Source organism: Protopterus annectens, chromosome 15.part0 (genome assembly GCF_019279795.1).
Source record: "Protopterus annectens isolate FY-2018-M chromosome 15.part0, PAN1.0, whole genome shotgun sequence".
Taxonomy (NCBI): domain Eukaryota; kingdom Metazoa; phylum Chordata; order Ceratodontiformes; family Protopteridae; genus Protopterus; species Protopterus annectens.
The window spans coordinates 218,467,660-218,487,867 of record NC_056749.1 but is presented as its reverse complement, the minus strand read 5'-3'; the positions used below and the strand labels follow the sequence as shown (position 1 = coordinate 218,487,867).

The window sequence follows — 20,208 nt, the reverse complement described above, 5'->3', positions numbered from 1 at the left end:
TTCTGCAACAGTTTCTTCCTTCTGTTGTAGAGTTTATTGATGGCTGGGGACCACCAGATTGGCTTTCTTTTTTTGGAGGAAAGCATCTTGGTTCTATTTGGTATGGTGAGATCCATGCATTTGTGTATGTGCTCATACAGTGCATTGGTGTATGATTCAGCAGTCATGCTTAGGAATGTCTGCACCAAATGCATCCACTTTCCTTTTTTGGCACCTAATGGAAAATCTTCTCCACTTGAAAATATAAGATTTTCTAGTAGTGGGTTTCCTGGCCTCCTGCAAAACCCTTAGCATGTTCTTGGAGAATAGGTGCCTGAAAGGGATCAAAAGTTGATCACCTAAAGCGTCAGCTGTAGAGACAGCAGATGTGGGTGAATCAATGATCTTTTGTCCTGAGTGAGTAGGTCCAGCCGGTGAGGTAACTTGTAGTGATGACCCTTGGCTAATTGCAGAAGAGAAAACCAGTGCTGTCTTGGCCAAAAGGGAGTCACTAACAAGATTTTGGGTTTGTCCTGCTGGATTTTCAATAGGACTTTCTGAATTAAGGGGAAGGGGCTGAATGCATAAAGAAACATCCCCTTCCATGAGAAAGACAGAGCATCTACCCTCCACACTTGAGGATGAGAAGCCCTGGCACAAAAATGAGGAAGCTGTCTGTTCATACTGGAGGCAAATAGGTCCTGTTCTGGAATACCCCACTGGTGAACTAGGTCCAGGAATACATCCCTGTGGAGCATCCACTCATGAGGTTGTGCCATGGACCTGCTTAATGCGTCTGCCACCAAGTTCTGAGTTGAGGGAAGGTACACAGCTTGCAGAGTTACCTTGTATAAGGCAGCCAATTCCCAAGCTTTGATGGCCAAGTGACAGAGGAGATGGGATTTTTTGGCCCCCCTGCTTGTTTATCTACCAAAGAACCATGATATTGTCTGTAAGAATCTGTAGGGGTCCTGGCAAGAATAGAGGGTGAAAGGTCTGTAAGGCTAACAGTAAGGCCCTCATTACCCTGATTTTGACATGTTTCTTCCTTTGAGAAGAGGATCACAGACCCTGAACCTTCCTGGAAGCAAAAGTTGCTCCCCACCACAAGTTTGAGGCTTCTGTGAAGAGTTGTTGTGTTGGTTGAGGAACCTGAAGAGGTAGGCCAGGGTTCTGATTGAGTTGCTGCATCCATCAACCTAACTCTGCTTTCAGGCAGGGAAGAAGTGGGATCATGACATCTACTGGATGAGCATGCTGGGACCAAACTGTCTTTAGAAACCACTGGAACTTTCTCATGTGTAACTTTGCAAAGGGAAGCATGGGAATAGTAGAGGCCATGAACCCCAGCAGTCTCAGAAACTCCCGGCTGCGACAGAAGGGAGTGGCAGAAGAGGTTCCATGAATGCCCTGAGATAGGCTGCTTTTTCCAAAGGGAGATAAAACGTCATCACATCTGTGTGAAACCTGCACCCCAGGAATATAAGATTCTGACTTAGTATAAGAGAGGATTTTTTGAGATTGATTGTGAAACCCAGTGTCTGCAGAAAAGGGATGGCTAGGTTCAGATGCTGGTTTAAGAGGTCTGGGCAGCTGGCCAGAAACAGCAGATCATCCAAGTATGGGTAGACTTGAAGTCTTTTCAGCCTTAAGTATGCAATGGCTGGGTCTATGGCACTTTGTGAATACCCTTGGAGCAGTAGAAAGACCAAAGGGCAAGGCAGTAAATTGAAAGTGTAAAGAACCCACTGAGAAATGAAAAAGTCTTCTGAAGAGAGGATGTATAGGAATATGCAGATGTGCAACCCTGAGGTCCAGAGAAGCTAAGAAGGCTTGAGTGGGTACCAGGGAAAGCAGGGTACGTAGGGACAGCATTCTGAAAGAAGGCACCACCAGGAAGGTGTTTAATAGGGAGAGATCCAAGATAGGCCTCCAAGGGCCATCTTTCCTTTGAACTAGAAACATCCTGGAGTACAATCCCCTTCCCTGCTGTTCTGTAGGGACATACTGAATAATGCCTTGGTTGGAGAGTTGATCTAAAATCAAGGGAAACAGATGCAGTTGACGGGGGGGGGGGGGTTGAAGTATTCCCTGAAAGGAAGGGAGGGTCTTCCAAGTCATAAAGTACTCATTCTGGATAATGGAAATCACCCAGGAATCCTGACCGATCTTCCTCCAAGCTGGAAGTGAAAGGGAGAGGTGAAGGGATAGGGGGTTATGACTTGGAAGAGGGTGCAAGACATCAGAGAGGACTTTGTCTGGGCTGAAAGGGCTGCTGTGTGTGTGCCACAACAGCAGCTGTAGGAGTAACAGCCTTAGCCTGAGGGTGCCTCCTAGAAGGCTTGCAGGGTCTAGTCCCAGAGGGAAAGACATGGAGGAATGAGGAGGTTTCCTAAAAAAGGACGGCTTAGCAGGGAAATTCCTAAGACATTTTGGAACTGGTGAAAGTTCCTTGCCTTTTTCCTGCGGTGCTTTAAACATTTCTGCAGCTGCTTTTCCAAACAATGAGGAATTCTCAAGAGGAGCATCAAGCATTTTAGCCTTGATGTCATCAGGGCGTGCCTGGAGATGTAGCCAGGAATGTCTTCTCAGAACAGAAGCAGAAGCTGCTGTTCTGGCAGAGGTCTCCACTGCATTGTAGCTACACTTGTAGAGTGTCTAGCTACCTGAGAGGAGGATAGTAGGAGGGAAAGGAACAGGGATTTTGCCTCTGAATCTGGCAATGGCAATGGGGAAAGATTGCCTGAATTAGTAAGGCCAGAGCATATCTGTACATGTGTGTCTGATAATTAATTGCCCTGATAGCCAAGGTGGAAGAATTATATACCTTCTTACCCAACCTTTTCAACATTTTGCTTTCCTTGTCAGAAGGGAGCAACTTGGTAGAATGAGATAACCATGAGGACTTATATGAGGTAATGGAAACCACAGCAGGGTCAGCTGAGGGGAAATTGAAAATAAATTTGCAATCCTCAGGAACCTTATAGAAATGGTCTAGTCTCTTTGGGGCAGGGGCTTGGGAGTCAGGGGTCTTAGAAGCAGCCTTGAACACATCTAAAAAGGCTGGCAGCACTGGAGGGACTGCTAAAGGTGCAGGAGCCTCCACGTGTAAGAGTTCATATCTCTTCTGTTCTTCTGAGACTTGTGAGGAATCCCACTTAAAAAAATCCCTCATTTTATTTATTGTTTCTCCAAAGCAGGGAAAGTCCCCTCGTTAGACTCCTCCTCTGGGGAATCATATTCCAAAGGAGTAGGAATTTGAGTGGAATATGCTAGAGAGTCCTCAGCAGATGAAAACTCCTCAGATTCTGAGTCCTGAATTTGTAGTTCTGCAGACTGTCCTAGAATAATGCCTTGGGACCCAGACAGCTGCACTGGAGAAGAGGCAAAGGCCAGGCCCGATATTGGTGAGGGTGAAGGTGAAGTCACAGGCCTCAAAGTCATCAGAATCTTAATAAGGCCCTGGAAAAAAAAACATCCCAATCCGACATTGGGGTAGAGGGAGCTGAAACATGCCTAGTCTTTTGCCTCTTTTTCACAGGCCTATCCTGTTGTGAAGAAATGTCAGTCATAGGCCTAACCTCTGGTAGTTCTTTGGACAAGGAAGCTGGAGTGGTTCCTGAGACTGCTAGGATTACAAGCCATAGCTCCCCCAAGTCATCTGAACCGGATGTCTGCATAGCCTCAGACGTGTTACGATCTGCACTCCTGATGGCTTCCATCCTGGTACCTGCAAAGGGAGTGGACCCTACGTCCATTCATACCATTGGGTCTTCATCAGCCTCAAGGGGTACATCGGAATGAGCAGGCACAGCTAAAGAGGATTCAGGTCTAATCTTGCTAACCTTCCTCTTAACAGACAGCTCAGAAGTACTCATGGAACCCTCAATAGTGTCCCTAGCCAGATGTTTGACTCTCCGGTTTTCCAAGTATAAGTTCACACCTGACAGACGACTGCACAAAGTTTATGGAATGAAAGCCTGACAAGTAGAACAGGACTGGCGGTCGTGAGTACGCCCTAAGCAAAACAAGCACAGCTCATGGCTATCTTTATGTGGAATTTGCTTCCACATCTACACTTGCCCTTCCTGGATGAGATTAACAAAACAAAAGGCAGTAACAATATATTAAATCCCCTATGGGGTACTTATCTGAATCTGTAAGATGAACCAACAGGATCCAATGGCAGACCAAACGTATGAGTCAACCTTTCTAAATGGCGGCTTAAAAGTTCTGGTGCCTACATGCGATGACCCATGTGCAGGCAGTGGCTCTAAGCTTTTGTATACAGGCTGGACTTTGGGTTGTTGGCCGGAATACAACCCATATGTGTAAAGAATACTGCAACATTGAAAAGGACGACATTTTCTCATTACTGTTTTTGAAATATTCTCATAAATCCTTTTTAATATTGTTGCCTTATGTCAAGGCTGAGGTTGTGCCAAATGTGTTGGTATATGCATGCTGGTTGGTGATATTTTCTGTATTAAACTCAGACTTAAGAAAATATTGTCACTTTCATTCTTATGTTCTGCAGTGTCACAGTGACAGAATTCCAGTACAACATGCAACAGGAACATTTTTTTGTATGCATTATCAAAGTGTTGGGACATCTCACCACATCTATTACGCTTCACAATAACACATTACTGAAACTAAACAATCTGCTACACCAACATTCTTTGCAGTGTGAACTACAATCAATTTTTAATTAGAGAAATGACTGGTTTCACAACCTCTTTAAATAATTAAGACATCCATTATTCCCTGCTGTGACAAACAGCTTTACATCATTCAGGTTAATAAAAATGCTTACTACATCCCCTACAAAATAGAATTACTACTACACTACTAATGGAATTTACCATACAAACATAAAGGACATAACACACTGTTCTTGGCCTTCATAAACATATGTATACAACTGATCAAAATGTGAATTATGGGAAAATAGTTTACATCATTTAACTGCTAGAATGGAAATACCTTTACTGGTAGCGAGTTTTACAATAATACAGTCGTAATTTGAAGTGACAACCTATTACATGTGGATTGCTTAATGTTTCTTTTCTATACTGCAAAACCAAAGTCTAATCTTCAAATAAGACTTAAAAGCATGAGCTCTCTCACAACAAATGTAGTTTACTGCTAAATTAGATTGTGGATTGTGTCAATTGATTTATAACATTTCCAATATGCTCCTGTTTTAATTTCTTATAATTTCGAATAAATGCATACATTTTCTCACAGCTAATCTATTCTGACTTCTGCAAATAATCAAATGTCTAGTCTTCTACAGCTTTTTGCAGCAGTTAATTAAAAGATTGAGCCCCAGCAGTTCCTGTTACTAATATTTCATTCAATGAGAGTACTAATATTTTGTCAAATAACTGGGTGACAACATCTGTAATTCTTCACACTGAGAGAATATGCTTCCACATAAATTTGAATCTGAATAGTAAATGTTGCATTGATTTTATATCAGGGAAACTACTTCTTCAAAATGTTCTGTGTAGAATTCATTTTGAGTAATGGCAAGTTACAGAATAAATGCCTAGAAGCAATAAATAAATAAACAATTTAAAATAAAAAATAAAAATCAAGTTGATTCCCACGCACACCACTGCAATCTGTCTAACTTTAAGCCAAAATCCATACCTCCCAGTCAAGGACAGAGGCCTGCCACTGTGCAATCTTGTCAATATTTTCCAGCCTTCTCTTCCGTTCATTGATCTGTTGAGTCACATTCCTCATGACTGCAAGGGCTGCAGCGACGTACCTATAGTCACTGAATAACACAACAAAGCAACATTTTTTTAGCTCCAATGAAATACTTATGAAAATCAAGTCAATCTTTTGTAAATCTTTGTTCACTTTTTCTGCAGCTATTTCTAGGTTTCACAATAATGCCTACCTAAAAGTATTAAAGTTCTATTAGCCCTGCCTTCCTTGTTAAAAATTGCCAAGCTCATCAAATGTTCAGTAGAACAGCTGGTTAAATTATAAATAATACCTCAACAGGACTCTCTCATACCTCATTTGATATATATATATATATATATATATATATATATATATATATATATATATATATATATATATATACACACACACACATTTGGAGTGAGAGCCTAACATCTGACCTAGCCAGTACACATATAAGAAGTCAGGCAGTTGCAGCTTAAAGGCTCCTGCAAGTTACCATGACTTTTTATTTATTTATTTATTTATTATCTGGGTAAGTGGCAGTGATAAAGATGGACCCTGTTCTGCTGCAAACTGGGTCACAACTACAGCAGTGGCTCAATAGCTCAGTTTGTTAAATGCTCTGTATGTAGTACATTGTCAGGCCTCAGTGGCCTAATGGATAAGACAAGGTTAAATTGAAAAATATATATTTCAGTTAAGGCAGTCCACCAAAATGTTCCTGGGAGGTAGTAAAAAACCAAATCACCTGCAGGGGAACCACATGCAAATGCTGAGAATTTGCAAACTCTAAAAAGATTGTGACTGGAGGTCAGGCTCAAACTCTGAGCTGTGCATCTGTTAAGAAAGGGTCATAAACATTGAGCCACAATATCACCCATGGCTTATGTTAACTTTGAAACTGAAATAAACTTCCATGTAATATTTTTGGACACACAGGGTATTTTAAAGTACATGAGAAGAAAGCTATATAATGTTATTCCAGGGCTATTCTTCTCCCTAAAATATTGCCAAGATATATGTTCATAACCAAGAACCATTCAGAAGCTTTCAATTTCTTAATTTCTGTATTCCTGCCCCTGATAGTGAATGTTCCACCATTTTGTCTGTCCAAATCTCATGAAAGGAATTCATGTGTGCCTTGATGACATATGCTTGACATACCTTTACTTTTACCAATCTTAGTGTTAGCACTACTCTCCAGCATCTGAATGCATCTTGCTGATGCTAGTAAAGTTCTAAAATCACAAAAATTATGAAAATCCAGCTCTTGTTAAAAGAATGTGCTATACTGCAACTATATCACTCAACCTCTTAGCCCAAGAAATCTGGACAAAGCCAAAAATAATGGGGGGACAAACATCCCAAAATAATGACAAATTTGAAATATTTTTATAAACTTAGAAAGTTGCTAAAATGAAACGTTTTATGTTGCCATTCATTTTCTGAAGGATATGAAGTCCGAAGCTCAAATGTCTGTTAATATCTAGGGAAATTAATCATCACTGTATTGCAAGAAAACCAAAAATGTTAGAAGTAACAGACCAAATTTTGAAGCACAAATTTGGATATTCTGCGAAAATGTGGACAGTTGAGAGGTATGACTGCAATACTTAGATAAACAAATGGATAAGTACTCTCATTTTCACCAGCAAAGTAGACAGAAATACTAAAGGCCTTACTATTTCCTTGAAGTGATAATGGTTTGCTACGCAGGAAGAACACACGGTAAGGTGTGATAATTGGTTAAGGGCTACAGTCCATGAGGAAGTTTTCAGTTAGTGCAGATAATGGTCAATCAGTGAAAGAGAACAACAGGCTTGGCCTTCAGAGGCTATTTAAAAAGCATGTGGCTTATACCACTTCCACTACTGGTATCAAAGTGAAAAAACAAACACCTCTTCAATTATGCATACCACATTTTACATGAAGTGGGCATACCCTAAATTGTTGGAATAAAACAAAGACTGATATACAAAATAACATTTCTATGACAGTTCCTATGACAGACATTCTTGGAATATCAGAAATTAAAATATAATGAGATGGAGTGTTTTTTCTTTTTCACAATACAGCATCTATCATAACCACTACTACTCTAATTCATTCCCATTTTAATGGGGTGAAAGTGCAAATGTATGGCTGTTATTCAGGAAGCTGTTATAGGAATTTTCTTTTATTACTTGCATTTCCTTTGTACTTATCCACTATAGTCTAAGGGAGGGCAAGCAATGAGCCATCTTGGGGGTATCACCCATTATGATGATGGATTTAATCCACAAAGGCCACACTTACTTTACAACAACAATTAACTTTTTGTTAACAGGGATTTCAACTTTGAGCATGCTCACTGGACATGCACTCTGACCCCTCCCACACTTATACAGAGGAGTAACTTGCCTTACATCACTCCTTCCTTCCCCATACTAGCTTCCCCAGTGCATACCCTGCCAAATGAACTCACCTCTCTTGTGGCAGTGACAGGACTGTCTCATTTTACTCTACAAGACGGGCACATAGAGTAATTCTGTTCTACTACAAAAGCATATAATATTAAAATATGGTGAAAAAACAATTTTTTTTTATTTTCATAATGTTTTCATTTAACAGATTAAATATTCTCTCTCTCTCTCCTTCTGTTTTTCTACAGTGCACACCTCTATTTGTCCCATGCCATCTTGAATGCCTCAGTGAATCCTCTCTACAGCACTTATTCTGCCAGTCCACCCCATATGAGAATAACTTTCAGAAATTGAAATAGTTGATCCTTACAATCTGGTTCCTCAGTCCCTATTCTTTCTTGTTTAGAACAGCATCTTTACATCTTCATGACATGATGATGTCCATCTTGTCTCTTCTGGACTGAAAACAGCTTTGGCTCCAATGGTCATACCCTTTTCCAACTGTCCCATATAACTTTACTTTGGTATTCCTCTGGACTACGTTCAGGAGGCTGATATTCTTTTCCTTATATCACCACCAAAACTGCACAACGTACTCATATGGCCTTGTTTATGGCTCAGTATTATAGGAGCATGACCTCTTTGTTTCTTGAGACTACTTCCTTGAGAATGCATAAAATCATTCTATTGGATGTTGTCTTTGGCCTTTCACGCTGCTTCCAGCAGTCCAGTCTGGGTATGGTTAGATTCCAAGATCTTTCCTTTTTCTTTCACCAGCAGCTCAACTCCAGCCAGAAAATATTTCACGTCTGGGCTTCTGTGGCCCAGGGGCAGTACTATAAATTTTCCTGCAATGAACCTCAAGTGACAACTTTCAGCCTGCTTGAAAAACTTTTTTCAAATGTTTCTTAAGACTCTTCTCCATCCACTGCTGACATCATTCATCTTAATCCTGTCTCCAAAACTCACAGTTTTCCTTTCATCTACCAGTTCAGGATGAAGCCAAACACCTGGCTGAATTCCAGGAACACAACATTTGCTGGTACTTCCTTGACACATTTGATTGTAAGCCAATCATAAAACTGGGTCATGTTTGTCTAAAAGCTCCTTTAAGCTATGAGCCCATACTGGTTGTTGTGTTGGAGATTGTTTCCCTCTAAGAAAGCAACCAGTCTGTACATTAAGATTCTCATTATGAGTCCTCTTGGTATTGATTATGTCAGACCATGAACTGATGGCTCATGATAACTTGATCCTGAGTGTTTTGAGTCTTACAATTAACAAGTGTCCTAATGGCACAGTTTGAACAATTGTTTTCTACAGGGGAACAAGCCCTTCACACAAATTCCCCAGTTATATATATATATATATATATATATATATATATATATATATATGGCAGGAGCAGCCTTAGGTCAGCTGGTGCCCTAGGCAAAATGGCTTTATGGCGCCCCCACGATACCACCTAGTGCCCCCATCCTGGTCTACCTACAAATAAATACTGCTATAAGGGCCCCCTACTACAGTGGCACCCTAGGTGGCTATATATATATGCGATTTCCACAGTCTGACAACAGTGGAAAAGAGAGAGGGTCTCGAAAACAGAGTATGGCAGTCCTTTGTAATCATTTTTTTTCTCTAACATGTACAAGCAAGTGACTTCTGAGAGATAAGACTCCAAGAAAAAACACAATACAACCATTATTGCAATTACTAACAGACTGATAGGTCTGTAGTTTTTTTTTTTTGGATTGTTCCTACTCCTCCCATTCAGGAGTTCTACAGCTACTATCATCTAGTACAGCAATAACCCATGCCTGGGTGTGGGTAATGCTGGGTTTACCCATGGTTGGTGTGGTTTGGTCATGAGGGCGAAGCCCAAATGGCCAAACAAAGACAACCGTGGGTAAATCCAGCATTACCCACACCCATAAGTGGGTTATTGCTATTATACAATGACATTATTTAAGAAAAAAAATACTTACTTTTCTTAAATAATGGCATTGTATAATGCCTCCTTGCTGCCCTTCTGCAGCTGTCTGGCAGTCTGCAGCAGTTCTGATGTACTGCACATGCGTATGCTTACGCAGTACATCAGAGCGGTGGGTGGAAACAACGGAGAAAGCAAGATCTCCGTTGCTTTTTACAAAGTGTCTCGCTATGTTAAAGGAGTTTAACATAGCGAGACAGCTTTAAAAAAAGCAACGGAGAAAGGAAGATCACCATTACTTTTTTTAAAGCTGTCTCACTATGTTAAACTGCTTTAACATAGCGAGACAGTGTCTAAACAGCAACAGAGATCTTGCATTCTCCGTTGCTATAAAAAAAGACTTATACTAATGGAAAAAGTCCGGGCGACCGGACCTTTTTCCATTAGTATAAGTCTGATTTACAACATGCACGCCGACCAATCAGAGTGCACATTTTGGAATATTAATGGGGGGTCATTGTATAATAATCATGTAATTACACAGTGGGCAGTGATTTGTTGAAATCCTTGGTCATGGGATCAACAAGTACACTAGCCAGATTACAGAGGACCCTGGGAGGCAGCTCATCCGGTCTCAGAGTTTCCTTGTCTTTTAGGGAAGTCAGTTGTTGGTCATCCTCCTACTTCTCTATGCCATAGTTTGTCCAGTACTATCCCCACTATGTCTTTCTTACCTGCCAGCATGGTACTTTCTCTTTGTAAAACACAAAGTGTTCTTTCAGTACCTCAGTTTTCACCAGTGTGAGGCTCTCCTTCCTTCCTATTTTTCATTCTTTCCTCTATTCCTTTCTTCCCCTTACCTCTTGTCAGTTTTTCCATCTTTCCCCTTATCCTTCTTTTCTAGTGTACTCCAAGAGGAGCCTTGGTTTCCAACTTGATCACAGTACCCAAACCCTTTCATCCTGTGTTTTTGCTGTCCACACATCATTTGTTACTGGAGTAACTGTCTCCTGTACTTCCCCAGCTCCTCTCTTTTACATTGCACATGTTCCTCTTTTGACCTGTTGACTAGCATCATCTTGATATGTATTCACAAGGACTTTCTCTTCTTGTGGCCATTTGCATTTTTCTCAAACTCTTGTCCATAACCTTGAGTAGTGGACCTCTAACCCACTCCCACAGCCCATCACTTTCTTCAACTTGTGCTCAGTCCCCTCACTCTGTGAACTTCTCTTCATCATAATCTACTCCGCTAATATGGCGTGCCAACGCTTGAGCCTCTCTAATCTAACCCTACTCCACATTCTAAACCACAAAGTAAACTGATCAGATCAGGCTAAAGTTATCTTCATCAGGAGATTTCTGACACCCCATCACTTTGGTTTGGATCACATCCAGAATTCTGTCCTTTCTTGAACAGTTCTGCACCAATCAGCTGAACACTTCCTAGTTCAAGACTTCAACCAACTGCTGCTACTTCTGTTTCTGTAGTATCTCCTAGTCTGCTCCAACTAGATTCAGATCTATATTGCTGAGTCCTGCATTAAGCAAGGTACAAAACAAAATAAATGCTATTATTGCACATCTTGAAAGTGCAAATCCAACCTAGGTCCAAGAGCTAGGAGAGCATTAGTTATGAGAATATGGGAGAGAGTAATGAAGTAGCTCACATTGCATGTCTTTTTCAAGAATGGAATTGGGAGCATTATTTCTCCATTTTGTACACTGCCAGCTTGGGTAAGCAGAGGTAAGACAGCTGTGGAATGATTACTTTCCCCATGTTGATCACCTGCTGCTCTAAATCCTTTACCAGGACATACAAGGGAATACAGACCTCTGCACATAATACAGGTGAATACCACAATGTATGGTATTCATATGCAGGTCTGCTACCTTTCTTGTTTCTGTGCAAGCAATATAGGATGTGGTTCCTGATGTGACGATCCTTGAATCTGTGATAGTGTGTATGTATATATATATATATATATATATATATATATATATATATATATATATATATATATATATATACACACACACACACACACACACACACATGTACGTGTGTGTGCATGCAATAGAGACACTCAACTCAGTAATGCAATTAAAAAACGTAAGATGCAAATTAATACAGACTGTGTCTTTAACGGCATCTGAATTATGAAGCACTTAAGTGAGAAGTCTACTGTTCAAAACAAGTAATATGAATAAAGCAAAAAGGGTCCAATGTGAGGAAAGATAAATCAAGACAAAGTGTGTCCTGCTTTATTAAACACATTTTCTATAGCAAACATGAAATCTGCATAGTATATAAACACTACAATCTATGAGATACAACAGATTAAAAAGGAAATAAAAGGTTTACTAGTACAAAGTGTAGAATACAAAGATTTAAAGTCACAAAACACAAGTCCATGAGTACATCAAGATTACACAATGTTTTATTCTTAGTTAATTTAAATTTTAGACAACCATTTCATTCAGAAAGGAAGCAGGTTATTAATAGTATAAGTATTAAGATGTAGGTATTTACTCTCAGAAGTGAGGGTAAAGGAATAATGGCATATTCATTTAAAGAAAATATGGCACAGTGGCTCAAAGAACATTGGGGGGGGGGGTACAGAGCTGGTGCTCCTGTCTCTCTCCCATGTCACAAAGACATGCATTTGGAGCTTTTCTCCCCAGGCCTCCACTGAAAATTGGCTCAATCCAAGTCGGACCTTCCCGGTAAACAAATGTTAAATAAATATCCCTAGAGACAGCATAGAAAGCCCGTGAAGTTATCTATAAGGACGGTTATAATTCACCAGAGGGCATATTGGATGTCTACATTTCTAGATTTACTGGTGGAAGAGGCAGGGTGTGGAGTCTCAGGGGGGTATGTCAACCATGGATGAAGGCACATAAGCAGTAAGAAAGGGGATACAATGGCAGGAAGTGTTGGAGATATAATATCCCTCATATGTGCAAACATTGCAAACTATTCTGATACTGAGAAGGGTAGTTACAAGTAGTTTAAGGGTATAAAAATAGTAGGGATTCTGGCAAAGATTGTTTAGAAGCAGAGCGTAGTACAGATTGGAGGTGATGGAACATTGGAATGAAACCGAGATGAAAAATGGGCTTGTACAAGGTAAACAGGAAGGAACATGGGTGATATATAAGAGGCAGATGTAAATCTGAAGATGGCAAGAGACTTTGTGAAGTGGTAATGTGAAGAGAAGAAGAGGAAAGAGTGCAGAAAAATAAGAAAATTCAGCAAAAATATATTTAATTCTTGTCTGAACATAATGGTTCAAGTTTTAATGAGAAGGCTGTGAAAGAAAGTGATATCATATTAGTTGGCACAAAGGTTGAGTCCCCTTTGATAAGTAATCCTGTTTTTTTTCCATACTCAGTATGAGACAGTCTGGGGAAAACAGGTTCAAGGTCAAATTTAGGGGAGCAAACTTCTTAAAATGACATGTGTGATGTTCATAGCTGACTGATTGTAAGCCCATTTTATGAAAGTAGGCCTGTGGCATCTTGACAAGAAGAACACAGTGGTAGAGGGTACTGGAGGGTAGGCCTGTAGAGTCCAACAAACAGAAGACAGTGGTACAGAGTACTGGAGAGTATGCCTGTACAGACCAACAAGCAGAAGGCAGTAGTACAGAGTACTGGAGAGTAGGCCTGTAGAGTCTGATAGTCTGAAGGGAAGTGGTACAGAGTTGTGGTGATACCAGTCTGTGTACTGTCTACAATAAGAAACTCATATTATTATCTGGATAAGGTAACAAATATGGCTCCTCTAAACAAGAGACATGGAGGAGTGTCTGACTCCTGCAGCAGTGATTCTGCCTCCAATGAGAAGCAGTGTTTTAGTCTCTATAACAAAAAACAAGCTTCCTGTTACTTTCCACAGACGTGTGGGAAGTTTGCTCATTGTGAGGAAAGTGCTGGCCTTAGTGGAGTAGCAAGCATTTTAAAAGTAGGGATGATATATACTACATCTTTAAAATGTAGGTAAAAGAATGAACTGAGGTTCTGTCAGTCCACAGTTTTGTCTCTAAAGAGTTTACTGTTAGTGAAAATAAAAACATCATCATCAGTTACCATGCCTCTGACCATTAAGTCCAGAGGGAGGCTTCAGCAGGATGTTGGAGAGAGGAGGTACAACAGGACAATGTTATCTACATATAACAGGAAGCAGTCCTGTCCTCAGAGCTGCAGTGTCCTATAGAAATAGTGAGATGATATTCCAGTACAGACCATTTATACATGCTTACTGCAATATGTATAGGGGCAAATAGAGGTATAATTAAGTCTTAGGCATAGAATATTCTGTCTAGAAGCAATACAGTTTTAAACAACGTCAAATGCCTTTGTTAAAATTAACTTTACCAAATGTCAATGTATATAAAACTATACATTATTCAATCTAAATATGGACCCACTGTATCTGCACAAACAATACTAAGCTCTTGTAAATATATAACTATACCCAACTTTCCTGAAACACAAGCCATAATTAAAAAAAATGCATAATTTGTATACCTGGGAGTACTGATTGAAAACAGAAGAGGGGAAAGTGATTATTCATGCCGTAACAACAGAATACATTAAAACTCTACCCATGTATATAGCTTAATATCAATGCCTTGACTAATGACAACTGGAATAGGGTCTGTTAAAACACTCTGTCCTCATCTCTCCTTGGTATATGGGAAAAGTTTTTCCAGAAGCACAAGCGGAAGTCATGATACACAAAAACAGCTACCAAGTATTCCAGGGTTACCCTTACTAGTCACGTAGGTTTCCTTGCCTGGACAGACAGCACCTCAAACAAATAAACTAACAACACAAAGCTGGTATCAATTGATCAGCTGTCTTGACCAAAATGTCCAGAAGACTGAATATGTAGCGAGTGATACTGAGAAATGCTGGACATTTTTGAAGCATCGACACTGATTAGCTATTTAATCTTTGTGTGGAAGACGAGAACAGAATTACAAGATAGGAAAACTCAAGTACTCTTCCTTATTTTCTAAAAGTGAAGCAAGAGGATGTATTGTAGACTTCACCTGCCTGCTGAACTTCAGGTTTAGAAGGAAGACTGAAGGCTCCACCCTAGCTGTGGAACAGTGGAATAGCCCTTGGCCCTTGCAGCGACACTGGATAGGTTTGGATAGTCTACCCCTACGTCCTACATGTATTTCCTTGACCTGTAGAAGGCATGCAATCACATGCCCCAGAGTGTCTTCTGAGATATACTACAGCAACACTTTGCCCCAAAGATTGCTTCTCTTTACAGTTAGGTTGCTGTTTGTGTATCAAGAGTGCTGTCTGCATTCTTGAAGTTAAGTCAGATACTTTCAAAGTGAGCAATGTACTCTTTGAAAGGTGTATCTTGCCTCACCTCTTTTTCGTGATTTTCATTTAGGATATCAAGACTCAAGCAAGGTCTGTACGATATCCACTTTGGGGATGTGAGGGTTGTGTCTTAATTGCTTGTAACATATGTTTCCAACTAAGCCTCAAGTGACTATATTGTCACATATTCGCAGGAGCAGTTTGCAGGTGTGTGTGTGTGTGTATATATGTGTGTGTGTGAATATATCTGTGTGTGTGTGACAGAACTAGGTGGAATGAACACCATGATATCCAAATGAGAAGCCCTGGTTCAGTCTGCCATAGGTAAGGGAGGTGTAGCTTTTTCAGGTGGAAAAAGTTCCGAATTTTAAAGTATTGCTTATGCTTGACGGTAAACGGAAACAGAAGACTGCTCAGTATGTAACCTAGGCAGTGTACCGGGTGTTGTACTGGAATAGACTGGTCAGTAAGTATCCATGGCAGTGTATCAGGTGTGGTGCTGGATTTTGGGTAGTGGAGTAAGAGCTATGGTATAGCAGGAAACTTAGAATTTACCAGTTTGTCTAAATTATAAACTCTACCTCTTGTCATGAGCTTTGGGGAGTAACTGAAAGGATGAAATCATGAGACTGTGCATATAACTGGTAGAAATAAGCTTTCTGTAGGGTTGTTGTGCCTACTGTAAGAAACAGGGCTCAACAAAATAAAATGACCTCAGAGCACCGTCACTGTTCCTCTCCATAGAGAGGTCAGTTGAGGTTTTTGGAGCACCTAGGAAAAACACATTCTGGACACCTTCTGCAGGAGGTGTGCCGACAAGTACCAGTGAACACACAGGATACAATGGAGTGATTACATCCCTGGGGCACATGCAGGATACAATGAGATGATTACATCCCTTATCTTGTATAGGAATGAGGCCTTGAGGTACATGCAGGATACAATGGAGTGATTACATCCCTGAGCTTGTACTGGAATGAGGCCCTGAGGCACATATTGGATACGATGAAATGAATACAACCCTGACTTTCTACTGGAATGAGGTCCTGAGCACATATAGGATACAACAGAGTGATTACAACCCTGACCTTTTCTGGAATGAGGCCTTGAGGCACATATTGGATACAACAGAGTGATTACATCCCTGAGCTTGTATTGGAATGAGACCATGAGGCACAAGCAAGATATAGTGGAGTGATTACATCCCTGAGGCATATGAAGGACAATGAGGTGATTTCATTCCAGATCTTGTATAGGAATGAGGCCTTAAGGTACATGCCGGATACATTGGACCGATTACAACCATGACCTTTTCTGGAATGAGGCTCTGAGGCACATACTGGATACAATGGAGTGATTACAACTCTGACCTTGTGATGGAATGAGGCCCTGAGGCGCATGTGGCTCTGCTCAACAGGAGCACAGGAAAATAATTTTCTTGGGTGGTGAAAGCCAGGGTAACTTTTTGGCTAGGCTTATATAGGTCCTAGGGCCAATAGCCTAGTACCTACCTATGAACCTATGTAGGTTACAATAGAGTGATTACAACCCTGACCTTTTCTGGAATGAATCCCTGAGGCACACACTGGATACAATGGAGTGATTATATCCTTGAGCTTGTACTGGAATAAGGCCCTGAGGTACATATAGGATACAATGAAGTGATTACAACCCTGACCTTGTACTGGAATGAGACCCTAAGTTACATGCAGGATACAATAGTGATTACAACCCTGACCTTTTCTGGAATGAGGCTCTGAGGCACATACTGGATACAATGGAGTGATTACAACTCTGACCTTGTAATGGAATGAGGCCCTGAGGCACATGTAGGATGCAATAGAGTGATTACAACCCTGACATTTTCTGGAATGAGGCCCTGAGGCACATATTGGATACAATGGAGTGATTACATCCCTCAGCTGGTATTGGAATGAGTCCATGACATACATACTGGATACAATGGAGTGATTACATCCGTAAGGCACATGCAGGACACAATGAAGTGATTACATCCCTGATCTTTTATAGGAATGAGGCCTTGAGGTACATGCAGGATACAATGGAGTGATTACATCCCTGAGATTATTCTAGAATGAGGCCCTGAGGCACATACTGGATACAATTGTGTGATTACATCCCAGAGCTGGTATTGAAATGGTAGGACATGCCACAGAAGAGCTGAAGACTGCTTCTAGGACTAGGGAGAGCCAGACTAATATTCTCTGCATGCTACTAATGCAGAGCCACATGGGACCGGTGGTTTAGAAAATGGATTAGTGGATACTACACTCGTGTTTTCTCATTTTTATTTTACAGAAACTTTTAAACATCTGATTAAAACACTGTGACTTCCAAGCCCTGCATGAAAGCCATACTAGGTGTCAGACAGAAGACTGTAATATCAAAGACAGGTATTGATTTGCTTATCTACAACTTTTAAATATTTTAGTAAAGCTTTGAGAGCAGAAATCAATGAGTAGCAATCTACCTATCCACACAGCGCACCTCTCTACCAAAATGCTACTAGTGCCTCCTTTGAGATACTAGGAACAGCCTCCTGAAGGACTGATCTGCTGTTGGGAATTGGAACCAGAGGGAAGTGTGAACTTCTATGGAGTAGGTTGGTAAGGCTAATTCACTGTCAATGAGAAAAGGAACTTTTTGGGGAGTGGCCAAGATGCCAGTCTGACACAGCAGCAGAAATCCATAGCTCTGCTTAGATTTTAATATTCTGACAGAAAATATACTTAATTTTTTAGAAAAATCTAACTAAAAGTATACTAAAAGAAAGATTAACATAGACCTTATTATTTAATAGAAATTAATACATAGTCAAGAGAATTTTCTAATTATTCTTGTCAAGAAGCTTTTTTACTGGAGATCTCAACATGAGCAACTCGAAGAACCCACACCAGGAGAGTGCAATGAAGAAAGAACTTCATCTTATCTTAACAAACTTCCAAGAACTGTCACTAAAAATGGACAAATTTGAAAAAAAAAATGGATATTATCAAAGAATAATGCAGTAAACAAGTGGAACTTCTAAATGGAATAGTAAAAAAATGATCTGAACAGATTCTTGCCTTAGAGAAAACAGCAACTGACCTGGATACTAGCGTGACAGAAAATGAACATCACAATGAATTTCTTCTGAAACAAAACACCAGGCTGATTGAGAAACTGGAAGACCTTGAAAGTAGATCAAGGAGGAATAACATAAGAATATATGGAATTCCTGAGAAAGAAGACGGTGCTAGCATGATTCAGTTCTTCAATAAGTGGTTTTCATCATCACTAAACATGTCTGAATCCCTCTCTTTTGGAATTGAGAGGGCTCATCGGTCCCTAGCAAATCCAGTTTTGTCTCTAAGTTCATCTAACTCCTGGTCTATAATAGTTAGATTTCTTTCCCCACAAGACAAGGACTTAGTGCTGAATTCAGCTTGGACTAATTCCCCTATCAAGATGGGTGAAAAAGTTATTCATTTTGACAATGGCTACACCTCTACAGTCATATCCAGAAGAAAGGACTGTGTTCCTCTAATTAAGTCCATGAAAAAGCCAATATTAAGGCTCAAATTCTTTTTCCTGCAAGAATAAAAATCACCTTGCTAAAAGGAGTGAAGATCTTTGATTCCCTACAAGAAGCAGTAGAATTTATCCAAAGAAGAAAATACTGTCGGATATAGAAGAAATTGAATGGTCATCCCAGAGTTTGAAGAAATAGACAACAAAAATGGATAGTCTGTGAAGGAAGGAGCAAACAAAACTAAGAAACTAAAGGACAAATTAATAAATTCCTTCTTATTATAAATGCTATGTTTTATGAATCATAATATATTTGATTCTGGAAAATCTCTAGACTGTAAGGTAATTAGAATCATCTTTTATTGTTAACTTTCTTTTCCTTTCTATATCTACTTCTAATTACATATACTACTAAGTATTTAAATGACATTCTCTTTCTTTCTCTCTCTCTCTTCTTTCTTGCTATTCCTTTTTGTTGCTAATGTTCATTTTTCTCTCGTTTCCCCACTATAAGTGCTGTTACATACTTTTTCCTTTTAAATAACTACAAATGAATATGTCTTTTAATTCTTCAGTAATAGTATAATTTGACTTAATACCAAAGTGCATTTTTCTAGTGGGTCAGTGGTGGGGTAAGAATATGTTTCTGATTAGTGCTTCTAACTAGATGTTTTAGACTCTTTGTTTAGACACATATAAACATTAATACAGTACATTAATGTGTTTTATAGATGGAACTACATCTTATAATAACAAACATCCAAGAACTGTCACTAAAAACATGAGCAACGTGAAGAACCCACACCAGGAGAGTGCAGTGAAGAAAGAACTACATCTTATAATATCAAACATCCAAGAACTGTCACTAAAAACATGAGCAACGTGAAGAACCCACACCAGGAGAGTGCAGTGAAGAAAGAACTACATCTTATAATAACAAACATCCAAGAACTGTCACTAAAAACATGAGCAACGTGAAGAACCCACACCAGGAGAGTGCAGTGAAGAAAGAACTACATCTTATAATAACAAACATCCAAGAACTGTCACTAAAAACATGAGCAACGTGAAGAACCCACACCAGGAGAGTGCAGTGAAGAAAGAACTACATCTTATAATAACAAACATCCAAGAACTGTCACTAAAAACATGAGCAACGTGAAGAACCCACACCAGGAGAGTGCAGTGAAGAAAGAACTACATCTTATAACAAACATCCAAGAACTGTCACTAAAACATGAGCAACGTGAAGAACCCACACCAGGAGAGTGCAGTGAAGAAAGAACTACATCTTATAATAAGAAACAT

General features: G+C 39.9%; 1 protein-coding gene across 6 annotated transcripts in view; it reads right to left on the bottom strand.

Moving 5' to 3' along the window:
• Positions 1–20,208, bottom strand: part of ARHGEF9 (Cdc42 guanine nucleotide exchange factor 9) — a 3,179,575-nt gene that overhangs the window by 415,046 nt on the left and 2,744,321 nt on the right. For all 6 annotated transcript variants that reach the window (XM_044057721.1, XM_044057724.1, XM_044057723.1 and 3 more), the window contains one exon: positions 5,638–5,767. In XM_044057721.1, the coding sequence (XP_043913656.1) occupies positions 5,638–5,767 (130 nt within the window). The remainder of the gene's footprint in view (positions 1–5,637; positions 5,768–20,208) is intronic.